General features: G+C 41.8%; 1 protein-coding gene and 1 long non-coding RNA gene across 4 annotated transcripts; both read right to left on the bottom strand.

The window, feature by feature from the left end:
• Positions 1–8,048: 8,048 nt before the first annotated feature.
• On the bottom strand, positions 8,049–10,442 carry LOC106571363 (uncharacterized). Of its 2 annotated transcripts, XR_006759164.1 has the most exons (3): positions 9,273–10,440; positions 8,935–9,109; positions 8,049–8,836 (listed from the first exon to the last, which is right to left on the bottom strand). It is a non-coding gene; the product is annotated as an uncharacterized lncRNA (long non-coding RNA). The 2 variants fall into 2 exon arrangements; XR_001320917.2 differs by having other exon boundaries at positions 8,935–10,442.
• A 452-nt stretch (positions 10,443–10,894) lies between these two features.
• Positions 10,895–16,906, bottom strand: LOC123723884 (A kinase (PRKA) anchor protein 7). Of its 2 annotated transcripts, XM_045695676.1 has the most exons (3): positions 16,108–16,906; positions 13,181–13,216; positions 10,895–12,569 (listed from the first exon to the last, which is right to left on the bottom strand). In XM_045695676.1, exons 1-3 carry the CDS (start codon positions 16,154–16,156, stop codon positions 12,364–12,366), a joined length of 291 nt encoding a protein of 96 aa, XP_045551632.1. In that variant the 5' UTR covers positions 16,157–16,906; the 3' UTR covers positions 10,895–12,363. The 2 variants fall into 2 exon arrangements, with proteins under 2 accessions (XP_045551632.1, XP_045551633.1); XM_045695677.1 differs by lacking the exon at positions 13,181–13,216 and having other exon boundaries at positions 16,108–16,905.
• Positions 16,907–18,357: the final 1,451 nt, after the last annotated feature.

Raw genomic sequence — 18,357 nt, 5'->3', positions numbered from 1 at the left:
TGTTTTTGTTTTATTATCTTTGACAAAAAAGTGGAGGCTTTCTCCTTGAGGAAACCTACTGGAGAAATACTAAAATAGCATGGCATGTAGGTAGGTAGGTAGGTAGGTAGGTAGGTAGGACTGGGGTTTGAATGGATAGCTCAGAGCTTCTGCTCTTTTATATAACCTGTATTGAACACAATTTATACTTGGCATGTAGGTTTCTCAGTCATGGGTGGCACAAATTGGGATATGGGGAAGGGGAATGGGCAGGTTATATGCTAATTAAATACTGTAGTATTTACTTTAGTTAAAAAAGTGTAGTGTTTTTGCAGACATTACTGTAGTATTTACTACAGAGTTTGTGGTTAATACTGTAGTATTTACTATATTATTCTACAATTTACTACAGAATTCTATAGTACAGTAAGTCATGTGGGCTGCCCTGTGATCTCAGCTAGCCTAGTGGCTTCTGTGGAAGGGATACTGCGTCAACAGAGGAGTTGACCATATGTGATAAACTGTACGGCTGTTTTAGACTAGTGCGCAGTAATGGAACAATGTGATAGTGTGATACAGTATACTTGTTGCGATAGCTTTGTTTATTACAGGTAGTTTAAGTAGCTAGGTAGGTAGATCTGTTCACTCACTCAGGAATAACATCTTCATCCACTGATGGTTTCTACCCTTTCAGTCTGTCTGACCTTGCTATAAAAGGGACTTGAAGATATTTGCTTTCATGGTCAGGGATAATAGTGGGCTGAAATCTAAAAGAAATAGCATTATAACTATGGGGGCTTCTCGCTGTCTATCATCCTCTCTCTCCTTCCCTAAGGCAGGGATGATGAAAGTAATGTTGAACCATTAGTGGCCTTCATACCCACTGACCATTGTAAGGCTAAGATGATTTACTGGAATAAATGGCTTTGTAAGCACAGACGCAGCGACTTAAGTGATGGATTAAATCAAGACTTTGACCAGACCCACTCTATCTCAGCACTCGTCAAAGAAATGTGAACATGTATTTCGACCATCACAAAGAGTGCTTTAGCAGTGCTGTGATGCATTGACCTACTCTACTTGTAGTAGTAGATTTGTGATTCATTTCTCAGTGATGGAGGCAGGGGAAATGATGAAGTACTCCTCAATGTCAGGGATCCACGTACCTGGCTACCTGTAGTAGACACATTTATCAAAACAAGCACACTGTATCAGGCTATCAGATCGTTCCATCACTACGCAGTAGTCTACAACAGCAGTACAGTTTATCACCTAAGAAAGATCAGCTCTCTTGACGCAATTTCACTGCCGCAGGAGCCGCTAGGCTAGCTGAGATCACAGGGATATGACAGTCTGCTGTAGCAGGGCTGCTGAATCTATCTCCTCTCAATCCCTACTGCCTCTATCCCAACTTTAAATCTGGGCTTCTCAGTCTCATTACTGGGGTGGGTAGAGATAAGCGGGAGTGGGAAACGGAGCGGGAGGGTTTGGTGTTCCTCTATCTTCTCTGGTTCGTCAGACTGTGAAGGCAGCGGCTGGTTACACAAGTCTAATACCCCTGTCGGAGTAGAGGTAATAACATTAGGGGAAAAAAGGGCTTTTCTTTTCTCTCTCGTCCACCACTACAGTCCAACGACGTGGTACACCACGGGTCAGAATGGATGGGTGGAGTGCTTAAGTGTCCCCAGAGGGGTGAGAGATGAGGGTTTCATTGTGTAATTCTGGAGTTCCCATGAAACAGAGCTTTGTGAAGAGAGATGGAGAGGGTGTATTACTGTGTCTGCAAGAATAATGTAGAATAAAGCAGACTTCCTCAACTGTTGAAGGGTTCGAATTCTCACACATTAATGTAATTTTTTGTTGTTGATAATTTCACTACTATCAAGGCCATAATACATAAAGCTTACTTCTGTCATCATGAAGTGCTTTGAGAGGCTAGTCAAGGATCATATCACCGCCACCTTACCGGCCACCCTAGACCCACTTCAGTTTGCATACCGCCCCAACAGGTCCACAGATGACGCAATCGCCATCACATTGCACTCTGCCCTATCCCATCTGTAAAAAAATAATACCTATGTAAGAATGCTGTTCATTGACAACAGCTCAGCATTCAACACCATTAGTACCCTCCATCATCAAGCTGGAGGCCCTGGGTCTCAACCCCGCCCTGTGCAACTGGGTCCTGGACTTTCTGACAGGCCGCCCCCAGGTGGTGAAGGTAGGAAACAACATCTCCACTTCGCTGACCCTAAACAATGGGGCCCCACAAGGGTGTGTGCTCAGCCCTCTCCTGTACTCCCTGTTCACCAACGACTGCGTGGCCATGCACGCCTCCAACTCAATCATAAAGTTTGCAGACAAAACAACAGTAGTGGGCCTGATCACCAACAACAACGAGACAGCCTACAGGGAGGAGGTGAGAGCCCTGGGAGTGTGGTGTCAGGAAAATAATCTCTCACTCAACGTCAACAAAACAAAGAAGATGATCGTGGACTTCAGGAAACAGCAGAGGGAGCACCCCCCCTATCCACATCAAAGGGACAGCAGTGGAAACTCATGAGGCTGAAGAAATGTGGCTTGTCACCCAAAACCCTGACAAACTTTTACAGGTGCACAATCTCGAGCATCCTGTCGGGCTGTATCACAGCCTGGTACGGCAACTGCACCACCCTCAACCGCAAGGCTCTCCAAAGGGTGGTGCAATCTGCACAATGCATCAGCCAGGGCAAACTACCTGCCCTCCATGACACCCATAGCACCCAATGTCAGAGGAAGGACAAAAAGATCATCAAGGACCACCCGAGCCACTCCCTGTTCACACCGCTATCATCCAGAAAGCGAGGTCAGTACAGGTGCATCAAAGCTAGGACTGAGATAGAAGCTGTTTTACAATCTCAAAGCCATCAGACTGCTAAACAGCAATCACTAACGAAGAGGCTGCTGCCTACATTGAGACCCAATCACTGGACACTTTAATACATGGATCACTAGTCACTTTAAACAATGCCACTTTAATAATGTTTACATATCTTACATTACTCATATCACATGTATATACTGCATTTTATACCATATACTGCACCCTGCCTATGCCGCTTGGCCATCGCTCATCCATATTCTTATATGTACATACTCTCATTCACCCCTTTAGATTTGTGTGTATTAGGTAGTTGTTGGGGAATTGTTAGATTACTTGTTAGATATTACTGCACTGTCAACTAGAAGCACAAGCATTTCGCTACACTCGCATTAACATCTGCTAACCATGTGTATGTGACCAATAAAATTTGATTTGAGCTATTTCATTGATCTATGCACTTCAACACGCCATGTTTTCAGCCTTTATTCTACCTGCTGTGTGCACTGCAGCCAGCAGCTCACTGACAGTAATCCCTCTCTCTGTGGTCAGAAAAGCATCAACAAAAGGACAGACATCAATATTAGGAATGTGGGAAATTAAAATAAAAGCAGAAAACTTGCTGTTCAATTTCCAAGGTTTGGATGGTGGTGAAAGGAAAAAGCACTCTGTGTGTGCAGTCTGTCGTGTCCTGCTGTGTGCCTGTTTCTCCAGTCCTAAGGTTTCCGCTGGAACAGGGAAAATACACTAATGAACACATGCTAACCCAGGATGACCAGCTTTTATCTTTTCTGATGAAAGAGGAAAAAGTTTAAAGAACATATGGATCGTAAATGCGATAGTTGTATTTGGTGCATCGGCAAAATCATTAGTAGCAATAGGAAATTGATGAAGCGAGAAAAATACCAGCTCTCCCCTCATTTAACACAAATGAAACAGTCTCATGCAGGTTAATTATTCACTGACAGGATTTATGTTATGTTCTGTTCCTGAGAAAATCATCTCTGCACAATCAATTTATAGATCTTTGTCTTTGTTGTGAAAACAGCAGTAATTAAACTCTCAATGAAACTGTTGGGAAGTGGAAATACCTTCATTATCTATGGGGGAGGGGGTTGGATGCTCAGTGCTACTATGTCTTCCTTGTCCATGCCATGAAAAGAAAAATGCTAAATTATTGTTTGTGCATCTAATGAGGGGTGATTATTCTGGATCTATTTCTATCTGTTACCCATCACTGTAAAACCAAAAGCTCTAATCTATCTCTTTCTGCTTTAGTTCCATTAGTTCAGAATAGATCTGACATCTTTTCTTTTCTGAATGAGAGATTTAATTATTAAAACAATGAACAAAAAGAGGAAAGTTCTGGTTATGAATACGTAATGAATGGAATACAAACATGGAGCATATGAGACAAATGTTAAAATATGCCCCAGAAAGCATACATATTCACAAGGCACTATCTTACCTAACAACATGCAAACACAAGCAGTTGAATGAGGTGGAAATCACAGACCTGCCAATGAAAACAGTAAAATATGAAATATGTTTTCTCCTAGTGGAGTGAGCCTGCATGCTGTCATTGTCTAGGAATACATGCCAGGATTTATCATGAACTGTTACAATCATGCAAGGTGTTTGGGGTGACAAAGCCACAACCATAGAGATACATACAGTGGGCCAGAAATTATTGACACCCTTGATAAAGATAAGCAATAATTCACATACTGAGCTATATTGTATACTCTAGAAAAATTGGGAAATTATATATTATATATTTGTTTAACAAGTAATACTTTTTTTTCTGAAAAAGTTAGGGGGTCAAAATTATTGAAACCTCTAAAGATGACTTTATTAAAAACAATCAAAAATGTAGTATTTGGTCCCATATTCCAAGCACGCAATGACTGACTACATCAAGCTTGTGACTCTACAAACTTGTTGGATGCATTTGCAGTTTGTTTTGGTTGTGTTTCAGATTACTTCTCAATCATTATTCACAATTCATCCAGGACTATCAGAACTTTCAGAGTCGTATAACTAGAGATATAATAGTGTTGAGGATGGAGGTGATTGTCCAAGCATTAGAATAAATTGTTTTTATTTTGGACATATGATTGACAGTTCACATGGCTCACAGGATTAGATGCACATGGTCTCTTCTACATAGGGCAGCCAGCTAGTTAGTTCATCATAAAACACAATCTTAGAGAAAAGGTAAGAGAGTACAGAGCAAATGTCTGCTATATGATTTATATGACCCTAGTATCGACAGTGGAATTCAGCCACCAGATAACAATGAAATACTCAATTCTGACTTCACTCAAACATGGATTACAAATATACTGAAATAAATTGTTCTGGGACTGATTTCATAACATGACACATTTAACTTGTCTGTGGCTGTTATGATTGAGGTCATTCTTGAAATGCAGCGTCATTTGGGCCTGGCATAGAAAACATTTAATGTATTTAGGTACATCTTCCCATTCTAAATCAACTAATATGCCAGCTTAAAGTGGGACTGACAGCATTTTAGCAACATATTATTCAAATCTGTTCATATACACCCCTAGGAAGAATATGACACTTTTTAAAACATTTGACACTTAGATATGGTCATTTTCACCTTTTCATAAATTCTTACAATGTTTGTTACGTACTAAAGGCATTTGTGAAAATTCTATAGCAATAGAGTGTGAAAGCGTCTGTGCTTTTGGAAAATTAATAGACTGCAGTAAATAAAACCTAATAAAAACATCTGTCTCGTCCAGGACCAGTTTACGCAGACCAGTGCACCTAAGCCAATCATAGCTATATGTAAACAAGCCATTTGCACACAGGCCTGCCATCATTCACTTTGAACCGGACTGTGCGTTTACAGGCAGTTGCCACAATGCGACTTTAGATCATTAGAACACATTCACCAAAAAATACACCTGAATGGATTTCTGCAAATATGTCAATACAACTTGGGAGTCCTCTTACATTTGGGAACTTTAAAGTCCAATTGATCAAACCACCATGAAAATGTAGGCTCTTTCCCTCAGTTATGCACATCAACAAAAACAAGATCAACAACTAAGGCTAACCAGAGAGACATCTTATGAAGGAACATTAGATAAACCCTCTCAAACCTTTTCAGCTAGTTGGTCGCCAAAATTGCACCGATAAACGATGGGGAATCGTAGCCTACTCGTCCTTCTGCAGCTTGTCCCAACCAAGCACCCAAATCGAACTGGCTAAAGTTGGCAAGCTTGCTAGCTAGCTACTTCCAGACACAAATGCAGAGCTGGTTAGGCTGTTTACATATTATCTAGAGCATTCCTGACTAACTATTACTTTCTTTGCCTACGTTTACTGACACCGGTCATATTCAGTGGATGTTGAGCGTTCGTAAATTCATCAGTTATTCTGTGCTTTCAGATGAGAGTGCTCTGAAATCGGAATAGATAGCCAAAGTCAATTCCTCCTTCGGCCGCCTTTCCTTCCAGTTCTCTGCTGCCAATGACTGGAACGAACTGCAAAAATCACTGAAGCTGGAGACTCATATCTCCCTCACTAGCTTTAAGCACCAGCTGTCAGAGCAGCTCACAGATCACTGCACCTGTACATAGCTCATCTGTAAATAGCCCATCCAACCACCTCATCCCCATACTGTTATTTATTTTGCTCCACCCCAGTATCTCTACGTGCACACTCATCTTCTGCACATCTATCACTCGTGTTTAATTGCTATATTTGTAATTATTTCACCACTATGGCCTATTTATTGCCTTACCTCCCTTATTCTACCTCATTTGCACACATTGCATATAGACTTTTTCTATTGTATTATTGACTATGTTTGTTTATTCCAAGTGTAACTCTGTGCTGTTGTTTGTGTCGCACTGCTTTGCTTTATCTTGGCCAGGTCGCAGTTGTAAATGAGAACATGCTCTCAACTAGCCTACCTGGTTAAATAAAGGGGGGGAAAAAAAGAAAAAAAGTGAATTTGCAAATGCAAGAGATACTATATGCTAATTGGATAACAGTCATTTAAGTTCTTACTAGCTAACGAAATGACACCTGCATCTCTAGCTGTGTATAACCAAGGAAAATTGATGAGGGGGAAAAGTCATTCTCCCACTCCTTCAATGACATGACATCCTCCTAGCAGCTAATGTTAGGCTGCACTTTTTTGTAGCTTGCTACATAAATAGATACGCTAGCCTATTAGCCATGCAATGACTGACTTGTGATCATTGCCCTTGCTAGTTTGATAGTATTGTCATTCCCAGCCTTAGTTACATTCGTCTGTTTTTGTCCAAAATTGTCACGCCCTGATCTGTTTCACCTGTCTTTGTGCCCTTTGTGTCTTTGTGCCCTCCAGGTGTTGCCCCATTATCCCCTGTGTATTTATACCAGTGTTCTCTGTCTGTTGCCAGTTTGTTTTGTTCATCAAACCTACCAGTGGTTTCCCCCTTGCGCCTGTCTTGTCTATAGTTCCTGTTTCTAGTTTTCCCGGTTTTGACCTTTCTGCCTGCAGTCCTGTACCTTTGCCTGCCCGTGTTCGATTGAATAAACTTCTGTTACTTCGACACTGTCTGCACCTGGGTCTTACCTTCAAACGTGATACAAAATATTGAGCCATTTAAACTGAAACAGTGCATCCTGAATGGATGCAGCAAACAATGTATCAGACCAGTTGTGATTTACAACCTGATAGCAATATGTTTGGGACTACCAAGAAATGTATTGGTGAATTATATTAATCATGCATTAAACTGAATCAATCTATTCTGCCAACAATGCCTTAGTGTACATCATGGAATGTTGAGGCAAACAATACCTATTTTTAAAACCTGTTATGAAGTTGGTTTTGTAGCATAAACTGGGAATTTGATATTTTTGACTGATATGATTGTCTGTTTCATATCTGCAAAGTAGTTCAAACGCTGTCAGTTCCACTTGAATGACTTAACATGTTTGTTTTTACCATTGTGTCACTAGTATCAGTAGTAACAAGACATTTTAAGTTGGGTATTTTCTTAAATGGAGCCCACAGATGGTCAAATCTAAGGTGGTTAACCCTTTAAAAATCCTTTACACAAAATTATTAATCAGATCACTTAAATAATGTTATTTCCCTTCATTTAAATGAAAACCAAGTGACACTTCAGTTTTAGACACAATTAACAATGTAAATTATGCCATTAAAAGGGTGTGATTAGCTAACAATTTTCTTTAATATAGACCCCTCCCCTGATAGTTTTCCACTGGAGAGAATTGTGATTTTCAAGATGGTAACACCAATTACATAAAACTGAGGGACAGACATTATACTAGCTGAAAATAGCTATTTTAATAGCCTTTTGTTTTTATTGATCTATACAATATATTGAATACTTTTGTTGACTTTCTAGAATTCTAAATAATAGATCTCTAAATCCCCAAAACATTTCACAACTCTACACAAGACAATTTGCACTAACATAATTTTGCAGTATAAAGGACTTGTATTATGTTTTATCATTGATAAACAGCGTAAAATATAAACAAAAACATGTATGATGTGTAATTGTCTTTACATTTTCATGATTACAAAGCCAAGGGATGAAAATACCTCCACAATTCAAGAACAACCCAATGGCTTCAATGCAGTGGTCATTTCATACTGAGAGCTATTGAGTAGAGGGGAGTTTATGACGATAAAGACTGGTCTGAAGAGAAGACTACACTCTTAAAAAAAGGGTTCCTAAAGGGTTCTTCGGCTGTCCCCATAGGATAACCCTTTTGGGTTCCATGTAAAACCCTATGGGTACAGCCGAAGAACCCGTTTAGTAGTGGCTCTGGCAGAGAGCGTGTATCAATCGGAGCAGGCAGCACCAGAGATTCATAAAATGATAAGTATAGTTTCAGCCCACAGCCTGCCAATCCTTATCCGCTCACGCTGTGCACTCCTTTGTGTTTTCCTCCTGCTTTGGCAGATGGATCCAGAGCTGAGGCGAACGGGAGCTTTGAGGGCGAAGACCAAAAATAGAAGCATATGAGTAAAAAACTGAAAAACACAGCTAGAGGCAGATGCTTTAAAAATACAAGAAGAAGTCACTGACCCATCTGCTGCGAGGAAATCCCAATATAAGGGTGCAGTGTGCATTACACAAGGCTCTCCATCACAGCACCTAAGAGTGAGAGCTCTTTGCCTTTAACCTTCCCATCGCCCAAGATAGACACCATAGATCCCAGGTCCTCCTTGAGAAAGTGGTTTCTAACCTCAAGGGTCTTGTCCTGGTTAAATAAAAACAAATAATCTAAAACCCACATCCCCATGGCTTCAGATTCACTGAACCACATGGGAAACAAACTCTTAAATCAATCTTCATATCATGATTTTTGTATTGTTCATTGTGGCTAGACATGATACACAAACAGAAGTTGACATCCAGCACACCTGGTATACAGAACAACATCGACTGTTGAGACCATGAGCAAGGCAGCAGACAATGTTGTAGCATCCCATGACACATCTGTGACACAAAGCATATATTAAGGTTCTGGTGAAATTATGCAAAAGATAAACAAAAACATAACACAAGCTGCAGTGAATAGCCTCTGTCTTTATTAAAGCCACTTGTAAGTGGTATTTTAAGCATAGTGCTAAAAGCATGTAAAAAATAAAAATAAACTGAAATTCACAATGTGCTTTTTTTCCCCCCAACTAGTTTCTTTCTACTCTTTTCAAATTTAAACATTTTCTTTAAAAATATATAAAAGTAATCACGGAAAAATGTGTACACTTCCTGTTGTGTTTGTTCTGTGGTACAGTGCATTAGAAAAGTATTCAGACCCCTTCCCTTTTCCCACATTTTGTTACAGCCATATTCTAAAATAGATTAAATTAATATTTTCTCATCAATCTACACAGAACACCCCATAATGACAAAGCAAAAACAAGTTTTTAGAAATGTTTGCAAATGTATTAAATATAAAACAAATACTTTATTTACAGTATGAGACAAAATTGAGCTCAGGTGCATCCTGTTTCCATTGATCATCCTTGAGATATTCGTACAACTTGATTCAAAATCAAATCTTATTTGTCACTTGCTTACTTACAAGCCCTTAACCAACAATGCAGTGCAAGAAATAGAGATAAAAAAGATTCACCAAACTAAAGTAAAATTAAATTGATTGGACATGTCTATATAAAGGTCCCACAGTTGACAGTGCATGTCAGAGCAAAAACCAAACCCTGAAGTCAAAGGAATTGTCCGTAGATCTCAGAGACAGGATTGTGTCGAGGCATTGATCTGGGGAAGGGTACCAGAACATTTCTGCAGCATTGAAGGTCCCCAAGAACACAGTGGCCGATCACAGAACACAGTGGTCATCACAGAATGATGGACCATTCTTAAATGGAAGAAGTTTGGAACCACCAAAACTCTTCCTAGAGCTGGCTGCCCGACCAAACTGAGCAATCAGGGGAGAAGGGACTTGGTCAGAGAGGTGACCAAGAACCCGATGGTCACTCTGACAGAGCTCCAGTGTTCCTCTGTGGAGATGGGATAGTCCTTCCAGGAGGACAACCATCTCTGCAGCACTCCACCAATCAGGTATTTATAATAGTCGCCAGACGGAAGTCACTCAGTAAAAGGCACAACAGCCCGCTTGGAGTTTGCCAAAAGGCACCTAAAGGACTCTCAGACCATGAGAAATAACATTCTCTGGTCTGGTGAAACCAAGATTGATCTCTGACCTGAATGCCAAGCGTCACGTCTGGAGGAAGCATGGCACCATCCCTACGGCGAAGCATGGTCGTGGCATCATCATGCTGTGGGGATGTTTTTCAGCGGCAGGGACTGGTAGACAAGTCTGGATCGAGGGAAAGATGAACAAAGTAAAGTACAGAGAGATCCTTGATGAAAACCTGCTCCAGAGCGCTCAGGACCTCAGACTGGGGCAAAGGTTCTCCTTCCAACAGGATAACAACCCTAAGCACACAGCCAAGACAATGCAGGAGTGGCTTCGGGACAAGTCTCTGAATGTCCTTGAGTGGCCCAGCCAGAGCCTGGACTTGAACCCGATCTAACATCTCTGGAGAGACCTGAAAATAGCTGTGCAGCGACACTCCCCATCCAACCTGACAGAGCTTGAGAGGATATACAGAGAAGAATGGGAGAAACTCCCTAAATACAGGCATGCCAAGCTTGTAGCGTCATACCCAAGAAGACTCGATGCTGTAATCGCTACCAAAGGTGCTTCAACAAAGTACTGAGTAAAGGGTCTGAATACTAATGGTAATATGATATTTCAGTTATTATAATTCTTTATAAAATTGCTAAAACTTTTTAAAAACAGTTTTTGCTTTGTCATTATGGGGTATTGTGTGTAGATTGATGAAGGGAAAAAAACATTCAATCCATTTTAGAATAAGGCTGTAACGTAACAAAATATGGAAAAAGTCAAGGGGTCTGAATACTTTCCGAATGCACTGTATCTATCTACTGTGTGTAGTACACTAGCCTACTACAGTATCTGTAGTTCCTTGGTGCTGTCTCCGCCCTGCTGGTGGGAGCTGGGAGTGTTCAGTCAGGTGCCAGAGATCTCCCAGCGGATGCTAGCTCGGACAGCCGGCTGGGATAGATGCTCCTTTATGTCCTGTAGTTTCTGAGACAGAGACCGGTTGTGTGTGCACCGGGCCTTCCTAACCAGGCCTGCTGCATCACCAGCCCCTCCTACAGGGGACAAACAAACAAACACGAACCTAACATGATCTTCATTTCTGGTAGGTCAACCTTTTTGTCATATTTGAATTTGCATATTTTACCACAGGTAGCACATGGGACCCACTCTTCATTTACCTTTTCAAGTTTTAGCCACATACAGCACACATGAGACAGGATCATGTAAACATAGTTCACAGCATATTGTCTAGCTGCATAGATGAGCTCATTTCCCCTGGTCTCAGGTTTTTGAGTTGCAGTTCCTTTTGTAGTGCTATTTTGTTTTAGCTTAGTAGAAAGACGGTGAATGTCTTTGTACTGACTGCACCTTGTAGAGGGCCGAGGTACAGCCTAACCTAACCAAGATCAGTCTGTAGTGTGTGTCGTGACATGTCAGCTCCACTCTGAGCATTGGAACGACCCACACCTCACGCAGCATATTAATCAGAACAGAAATTTCCTTCAGAAGGCCAACTCTTTCTCCCAGGGCACAGATAAAACAAGAATGAACAAAGGTCCACACTAGACAGATGGACTGACAGACATGACAGGAGGGATTGTGTGGAGCGAGGCTGCCTTGAGCATTGGTGACAATCAGGTACACAAAATCAAGTACACAAAAAATCTGCATTTGGATTCCACACGCAATCGAGAGTTTTGCCCCCAAAACCTTTCTTCCTTCTCTAGTAAAAACACCTCAACTGGGCTTGATCCAGTAACAGTACTGCCCATTGGCTCCTGGGCCGGTTGGCTGGCTGACTGCCTGAGTTCCTGCCTGACTGGTTAGTGTCCAGTGCTGCCTGGGGGAATTAGCTGTGGTCACTTGCTGCTGGCACTGGTGTCGGTTGTTTTGACAGCGTTAGTGTTGAGGTTGTCTGAGGGCCGCGCCGGGTCGGATGACGCGGCCCCGTTGTGTTGAGTCTCGTCCATGAACTGCTGCATGGCTAGCAGCACGGCGTCTTCCACCAGCCTCTTACTCAGGCTCACAAGCTCCTCATCGTCAGGCTCCGGACCCCTCTTGACACCTATACAACCAACGACACCACAACAGCTAGCGTCACTACCCTGTTACCACTCACACCATGCAGCCTAGCAGCTCTAGGCTATATTACTCTATTCCAGCTCAGTGTCACCTACTGTCAACACAACAAAAGCTCCTTGGTTAAAAGCGCTTCATGGCTCAAAGTTAATCAGTTAGTAGTGATGGTAAGATCATACAGTATCAAAGCACAATCACAAATAGACTGGGAAGTACATTTGAGAAATTAAGTGACCTGTTACTAAGGGAATTTGTGAATTTACTGTGGCTATAGTTGCATGAGATATTCAGTGGCTGCAGTAATGTTCTCTTGTTAGCTATTGTATCAGTGACAGTCTGCCAGTGTGTTAGAGTTGGGATTGTGCATTAGAATGACAGGGGATTGGGTATTGACAGTGAGAACACTGAGAAGCTAGCTGAGACTAAAGCAGGACAAACACTGCTATCACTCTTTCATGCTGTTGCTCCAGTAGTGTTTGTGAGTCAGTCAGCTAGTTACACAATAACATGTCAAGGGAGGGAGTCAGGGAGAATACAGTGCATTAAATAAAATGGTGCTTTGGGCCTCAGAGAGCCCACTGAGAGAGAGGCACGTACTTGTCCGAGCAGCCCGAGGCCCGCTCTGAAAAAGATCTGCAAGACAAACAATAGCCATTTAGCAACAGAATAGCACTTCTCAATTTAAATCAGACTCCATTTCTCACAATCAGAGGAGATTGTGTGGCAATTAGCGTATTCATTTTTTGGATTGGCCATAAATATTTTAATTGATTGACAGAGGATACCTTGATTGCAGTACTGAATGCTTTGAGTTTGATAAATGTCAACACTCATTTTGAAGTAGTACCTCAAAAATACCTCACACATTAGATTTATGGTGCTTTATGGTCTTGTACTCAGAGGACCACTGTGTTACAGAATCAAGTAGTCAGTTTAAGAAAGATTAAGTGTATTATTCTCTCTTAGGGATGAGTCTCCATCTCCAAGACATTTAATTAAATACTTACAGCAAAGGTGGATAAATTATTTGCTTTCTTTAGACTGCAAAGTAATAACTTTTTTTTTTTTTTACCTACAGTGTGAAGATTAGAATAAAGTGTGTGCCGGTATATTAGTGATATTAGTGACACGTGTAGAAGTTAGTTATCAGAAGTGTGAAGAAAAACATAACTCAATCAAGGCAGGAGAGTGCACTTTGAACCATGGAAGTCCTCAGAACAGAGACACAGTGTACAATACATATAAGGTTGTGCATACATCCATTGAACTCTATGCTAGTCATTCTATTTCTAGGTATGCATACATCCATAGAACTATGTACTAGTCATTCTATTTCTAGGTATGCATACATCCATAGAACTATATACTAGTCATTCTATTTCTAGGTATGCATACATCCATAGAACTATATACTAGTCATTCTATTTCTAGGTATGCATACATCACACCTAGAGACAGCTTTGCGTTGACTGACACCAAACCTGAACATCATAGACTACAGACTTTTTCTCTTCCACTCTAACTAGAATATTGAGCCGCCTGAGAGGCTAAACTCTATTCCATTAGCTGCTGCACAACCTTATGAGAGCAGTAAATGCTCCATCAGCACCAACAATAGTGTGTAAGATAAGGCTGACAGATTAAGAGCTGGCCAGCAGGGCGTATCAGAGAGAGAAGTGGTTCACCTTTTCATTTGGACTGAGACGAGGGAAGCCCAAACCCATTCTCGTAATCATGGCGATAGCATTAGAATGAGTTTGAGAGTATTGAACTATGCAGGTATCGAACACCACTCACTCAGTCTGTCTCTCTGTTGCCCTCTCTCCTCCACTCGTGGCCAGACATTTCATTAGAAATGCCAGAAATTTAAGTTGTTTTCCTCCATCCCCGGGAGGGGGAGCTGTGCGGTGGAGCCAGCCTGGAGGGATTTCCTGAGGAAACGGCAGCTCCATTAGAGAGATCCTGAGAGGAGAGTTCCTCCTAAATCACCAGGTCATCTGAGGGAAATGAGGCGCCAGGGGGCCTGGTGGCCTGACAAGATTGTCATTGGGTCTCAGCTCCAATCTGTCCTAACGAAGTTAGCAAAGGCTGTGTGTGTGATAGAGAGACATGCTTTGCTTTATCTTGGCCAGGTCGCCGTTGTAAATGAGAACTTGTTCTCAACTAGCCTACCTGGTTAAATAAAGGTGAAATCAAATTTAAAAAAATAAAACATCCAGTATGAGACGGAGTAAAGAACAAATGGCAGGAGAGAAAAGGAGTGCCCTCTTTCCCCAGGGCACAGTGGCTGCATAAAATCAAGCAGAATGACAGACAGAGAGGAGTGCAGACAGGCAGCAATAAGCAGGACAACAATGCCATTAGGCCATAGCAAGAAACCAATCAAGGTTTCTCTCGCAATATGGATGCAGCGTAGAACACACTGAAATGAGAATTGTATCACAGATACAAATAAGGCAACTAGCACTGATTTTCTGTGTGTGTGTCTTTGTTCTGAGTCATTCCCCCAGCTTTCCTCCTCCAGTGGCTGCTAACTGCACTGTGAAGGACAGGCATACCGATCAGCTCTAGCTGGGTACAATCCCCCCCTCTTACCACCACCCCACCCCTCTCCGCCATGCTGCCTTTTAAAATCCCAAAGCCATTATGTAGCCCTGTCGGGGTTGTCAGAGGCTCTGGGCTCATAGTTTGTGCCGGTGGAACAAAAGACAGCCCCTTTTTCCATGGAAAATACAGTATTCACACGGCCAGCCAGCGGCCAAACGAGCACACGCTTCTCGCACCCAGCTGTGCTCACGAGGGGTGGCGACGTCAGTCATCACCCAACAAGCATCTGACCTCTTACAACAAACCTATTCACCCCTCTCACTCCCTCTATTTTCCCTCTCTCACTCCCCCTCACCCCCTAGCTAGAAGTAGGGCAAACAGGCTCTCAAAACAAGGCAAGCTCTCTGACTGCAGTGTTTCAGAGAAAGGGCTGCATAGAGTTGGAGACAGAGAAAGAATGCAGACAGAAAATCCTGCCAAATCAAAAAATACATCCCAATTTAACCTAGCTTTGCCAGACTGGCTAGACCTTTGGACCAACTCATAAAAATGTCTTGAGAAATGAAAAATTAATTGGTTGGCAGCATGGGAGCTGCCAGTGCTGAGAGTGCTGCAATGTCCATTGCTGGAGAGGCTGTTAGCACACAGCAGCTCTAGAAAGAGAAACTGTCACTTTGACAGACAGCCCCAAGTCCACATTTACACACTAGTTACAGAGACAGGAGCACGCACATTTATGGCATGTGCACGGTGTTGGACTGTAAACTCCTCCGCAATGCCAAGATGAGACCTAAAGTGCAAATACAAGTACACACGCACACAAAATCACATACTTACCCCCACACACACAATACAAACACAATTATGGACACTTAGACACACACAATACAATTATGAGCCCCTTTATTTCTCCTATAGATCTGATTTAGAGTCCCAGCCACATGCAAACCATAAGACAGACACACACACACACTTACTGATCTTCTCCTCCGCTCGGGAGAAGGGAAAGCAACACAACTGCCCCATGGCCGATCCTCTCCGCTCCCTCTCTCTCTTTTCCCCTCTCTATCACTCCCTACTCTATTCCGTTGCAAACGGATGAGTGGTAAAATCCAGCACAGCTTCCACACCGCCTGAGATGGAGTGAGTGAATGAGGGTGTAAACGAGAGGCTGAATGCTGCACTCACTCTGTGATAGAGAGGGGAGGGGTGTGAGAGTCCGGACAATGTGACCGGGAATATTTTAATTTACTGGCAATTTGAGAAATTTACCGGACCCACATGCATTGGGTGAGTAACCCATTAGGGCATCCACCCACGGTGCTCAGAATAACAGAAATCACACTTAGATTATGGTAATGCATCTTAACAGAACATGTAACTCATGTAATGAAGCAGCCAATAAAACATCATTTTCAAATATTTGCCTAAATGCAATTTGCTGTAAATCACTATTCTAAACAGTGCACCTGATAGTGATTCCGTAAAAACAAGGACATTTCTAAGTGACCCCAAACTTTTGAACGGTAGTGTACATTTGGCAAATGTATTTCCATGTACTTCCCTATTGGACCCACTGATATGTCATTTCGCTCCTGTTCTATTGATTTTCGTATCAACTTTCTTTCGTTGTCCAGAGCCAAAGGCACAATTCCAGTCATATTAGCAGCCCATCCTAGTTGTTGCATTTTTAGACTCCCCCTCTTTCAAGTTCCTAACAGAGATTTAAATCTGAGCCTGTAATCGAACCCACAAATGCTGATGCTCCAGATACTCAACTAGTCTAAAGGTCAGTTTTATTGCTTCTTTAATCAGGACAACAGTTTTCAGCTGTGCTAACATAATTGCAAAAGGGTTTTCTAATGATCAATTAGCCTTTTAAAATGATAAACTTGGATTAGCTAACACAACGTGCCATTGGAACACAGGAGTGATGGTTGCTGATAATGGGCCTCTGTACGCCTATGTAGATATTCCATAAATCAGCGGGTTTCCAGCTACATTAGTCATTTACAACATTAAGAATGACTACACTGTATTTTTTATCAATTTGATGTTATTTTAATGGACAAAAAAATCAACGTTTTTCTCTCAAAAACAGGGACATTTAAGTGACCCCAAACTTTTGAATGGTAGTGTATATAATGAATCCTGTCTATACAGAAATAAATAAAAATCATTCAAAATACTTCACCAGAAAGCCTGACATAGCCACAGAGGAATTGAGGATCATTACCTTAATTTAAAAAATTGCTGTTGATTGTTTCAAATCGCAAGCTTGTAGGCCTATGACTATTTGGGAAGCCCTCAATTTGGGCAGCGCGCGTGGCAATAGGCCTATGTCTATTCAGGAAGCCTGCGTGGCAATAGGCATATGTCTATTCAGGAAGCCTGCGTGGCAATAGGCCTATGTCTATTCAGGAAGCCTGCGTGGCAATAGGCCTATGTCTATTCAGGAAGCCTGCGTGGCAATAGGCCTATGTCTATTCAGGAAGCCTGCGTGGCAATAGGCCTATGTCTATTCAGGAAGCCTGCGTGGCAATAGGCCTAGCTGATTATTGAGTTGCGGCCGTCAGTGAAAAGCATCTAAAATATGTGTGAAGATAATGTGTCGAGTATAATTTTAAATGTTGAGACAAGGGGTGTTTGGCGAAGATATAGGCGAGTCTCTCTCCAGAATGGCTCAGCTGTCTTCTGCCAATTCTTGCGCTTTCACTGTGTGAATTGTTCGCCCTTTAAAAGAAATGTTTTATCAATTCCCCATTACATACAGTGAGTGTACAAAACCTTAACACCTGCTCTTTCCATGATATAGACCAGGTGAATCCAGGTGAAAGCTGGGATCCCTTATTGATGTCACTTGTTAAATCCACTTCAATCAGTGTAGATGAAGGGGAGGAGACAGGTTAAAGAAAGACTTAAGCTTTTTGACAGTTGAGACATGGATTGTGTGTGTGTCTAATGTTTTGTACACTCAGAGTATTTCAAAACTATAGTTCCTCACAGTAAGCTATTTAAAAAAATCTTTCCAACAATCTCCACCTTGATAATCACCAATCCTCAGCGTGAAAGAGCAATGGAAGTTCTAGGCCTACTCCTGCATTGGTTTATAAGCTATGATTTCCATGTGATAATTTCTTTAACCTCCAATGGATCACAGTGTATCAATGTGTCCTTACGGCAGAGGCTGGTGATCTCGCATCAGTTGAATTTTTTTATGTTTATGA

This window comes from Salmo salar, chromosome ssa15 (assembly GCF_905237065.1).
Source record: "Salmo salar chromosome ssa15, Ssal_v3.1, whole genome shotgun sequence".
NCBI classification, from domain to species: Eukaryota; Metazoa; Chordata; class Actinopteri; order Salmoniformes; family Salmonidae; genus Salmo; species Salmo salar.
Note: the sequence above shows the minus strand (reverse complement) of the source record. Positions and strands in the feature narration are given on the sequence as shown.

Excerpts from the sequence above, each read along its gene's own strand:
- LOC123723884 (XM_045695676.1), bottom strand. The coding sequence starts at position 16,156 with ATGGGGCAGTTGTGTTGCTTTCCCTTCTCCCGAGCGGAGGAGAAGATC. Across the intron at positions 13,217-16,107 it reads CCGAGCGGAGGAGAAGATCA|ATCTTTTTCAGAGCGGGCCT; the intron begins GTAAGTGTGTGT and ends TTTGTCTTGCAG. Across the intron at positions 12,570-13,180 it reads GCCTCGGGCTGCTCGGACAA|GTGTCAAGAGGGGTCCGGAG; the intron begins GTACGTGCCTCT and ends TTGGTTGTATAG.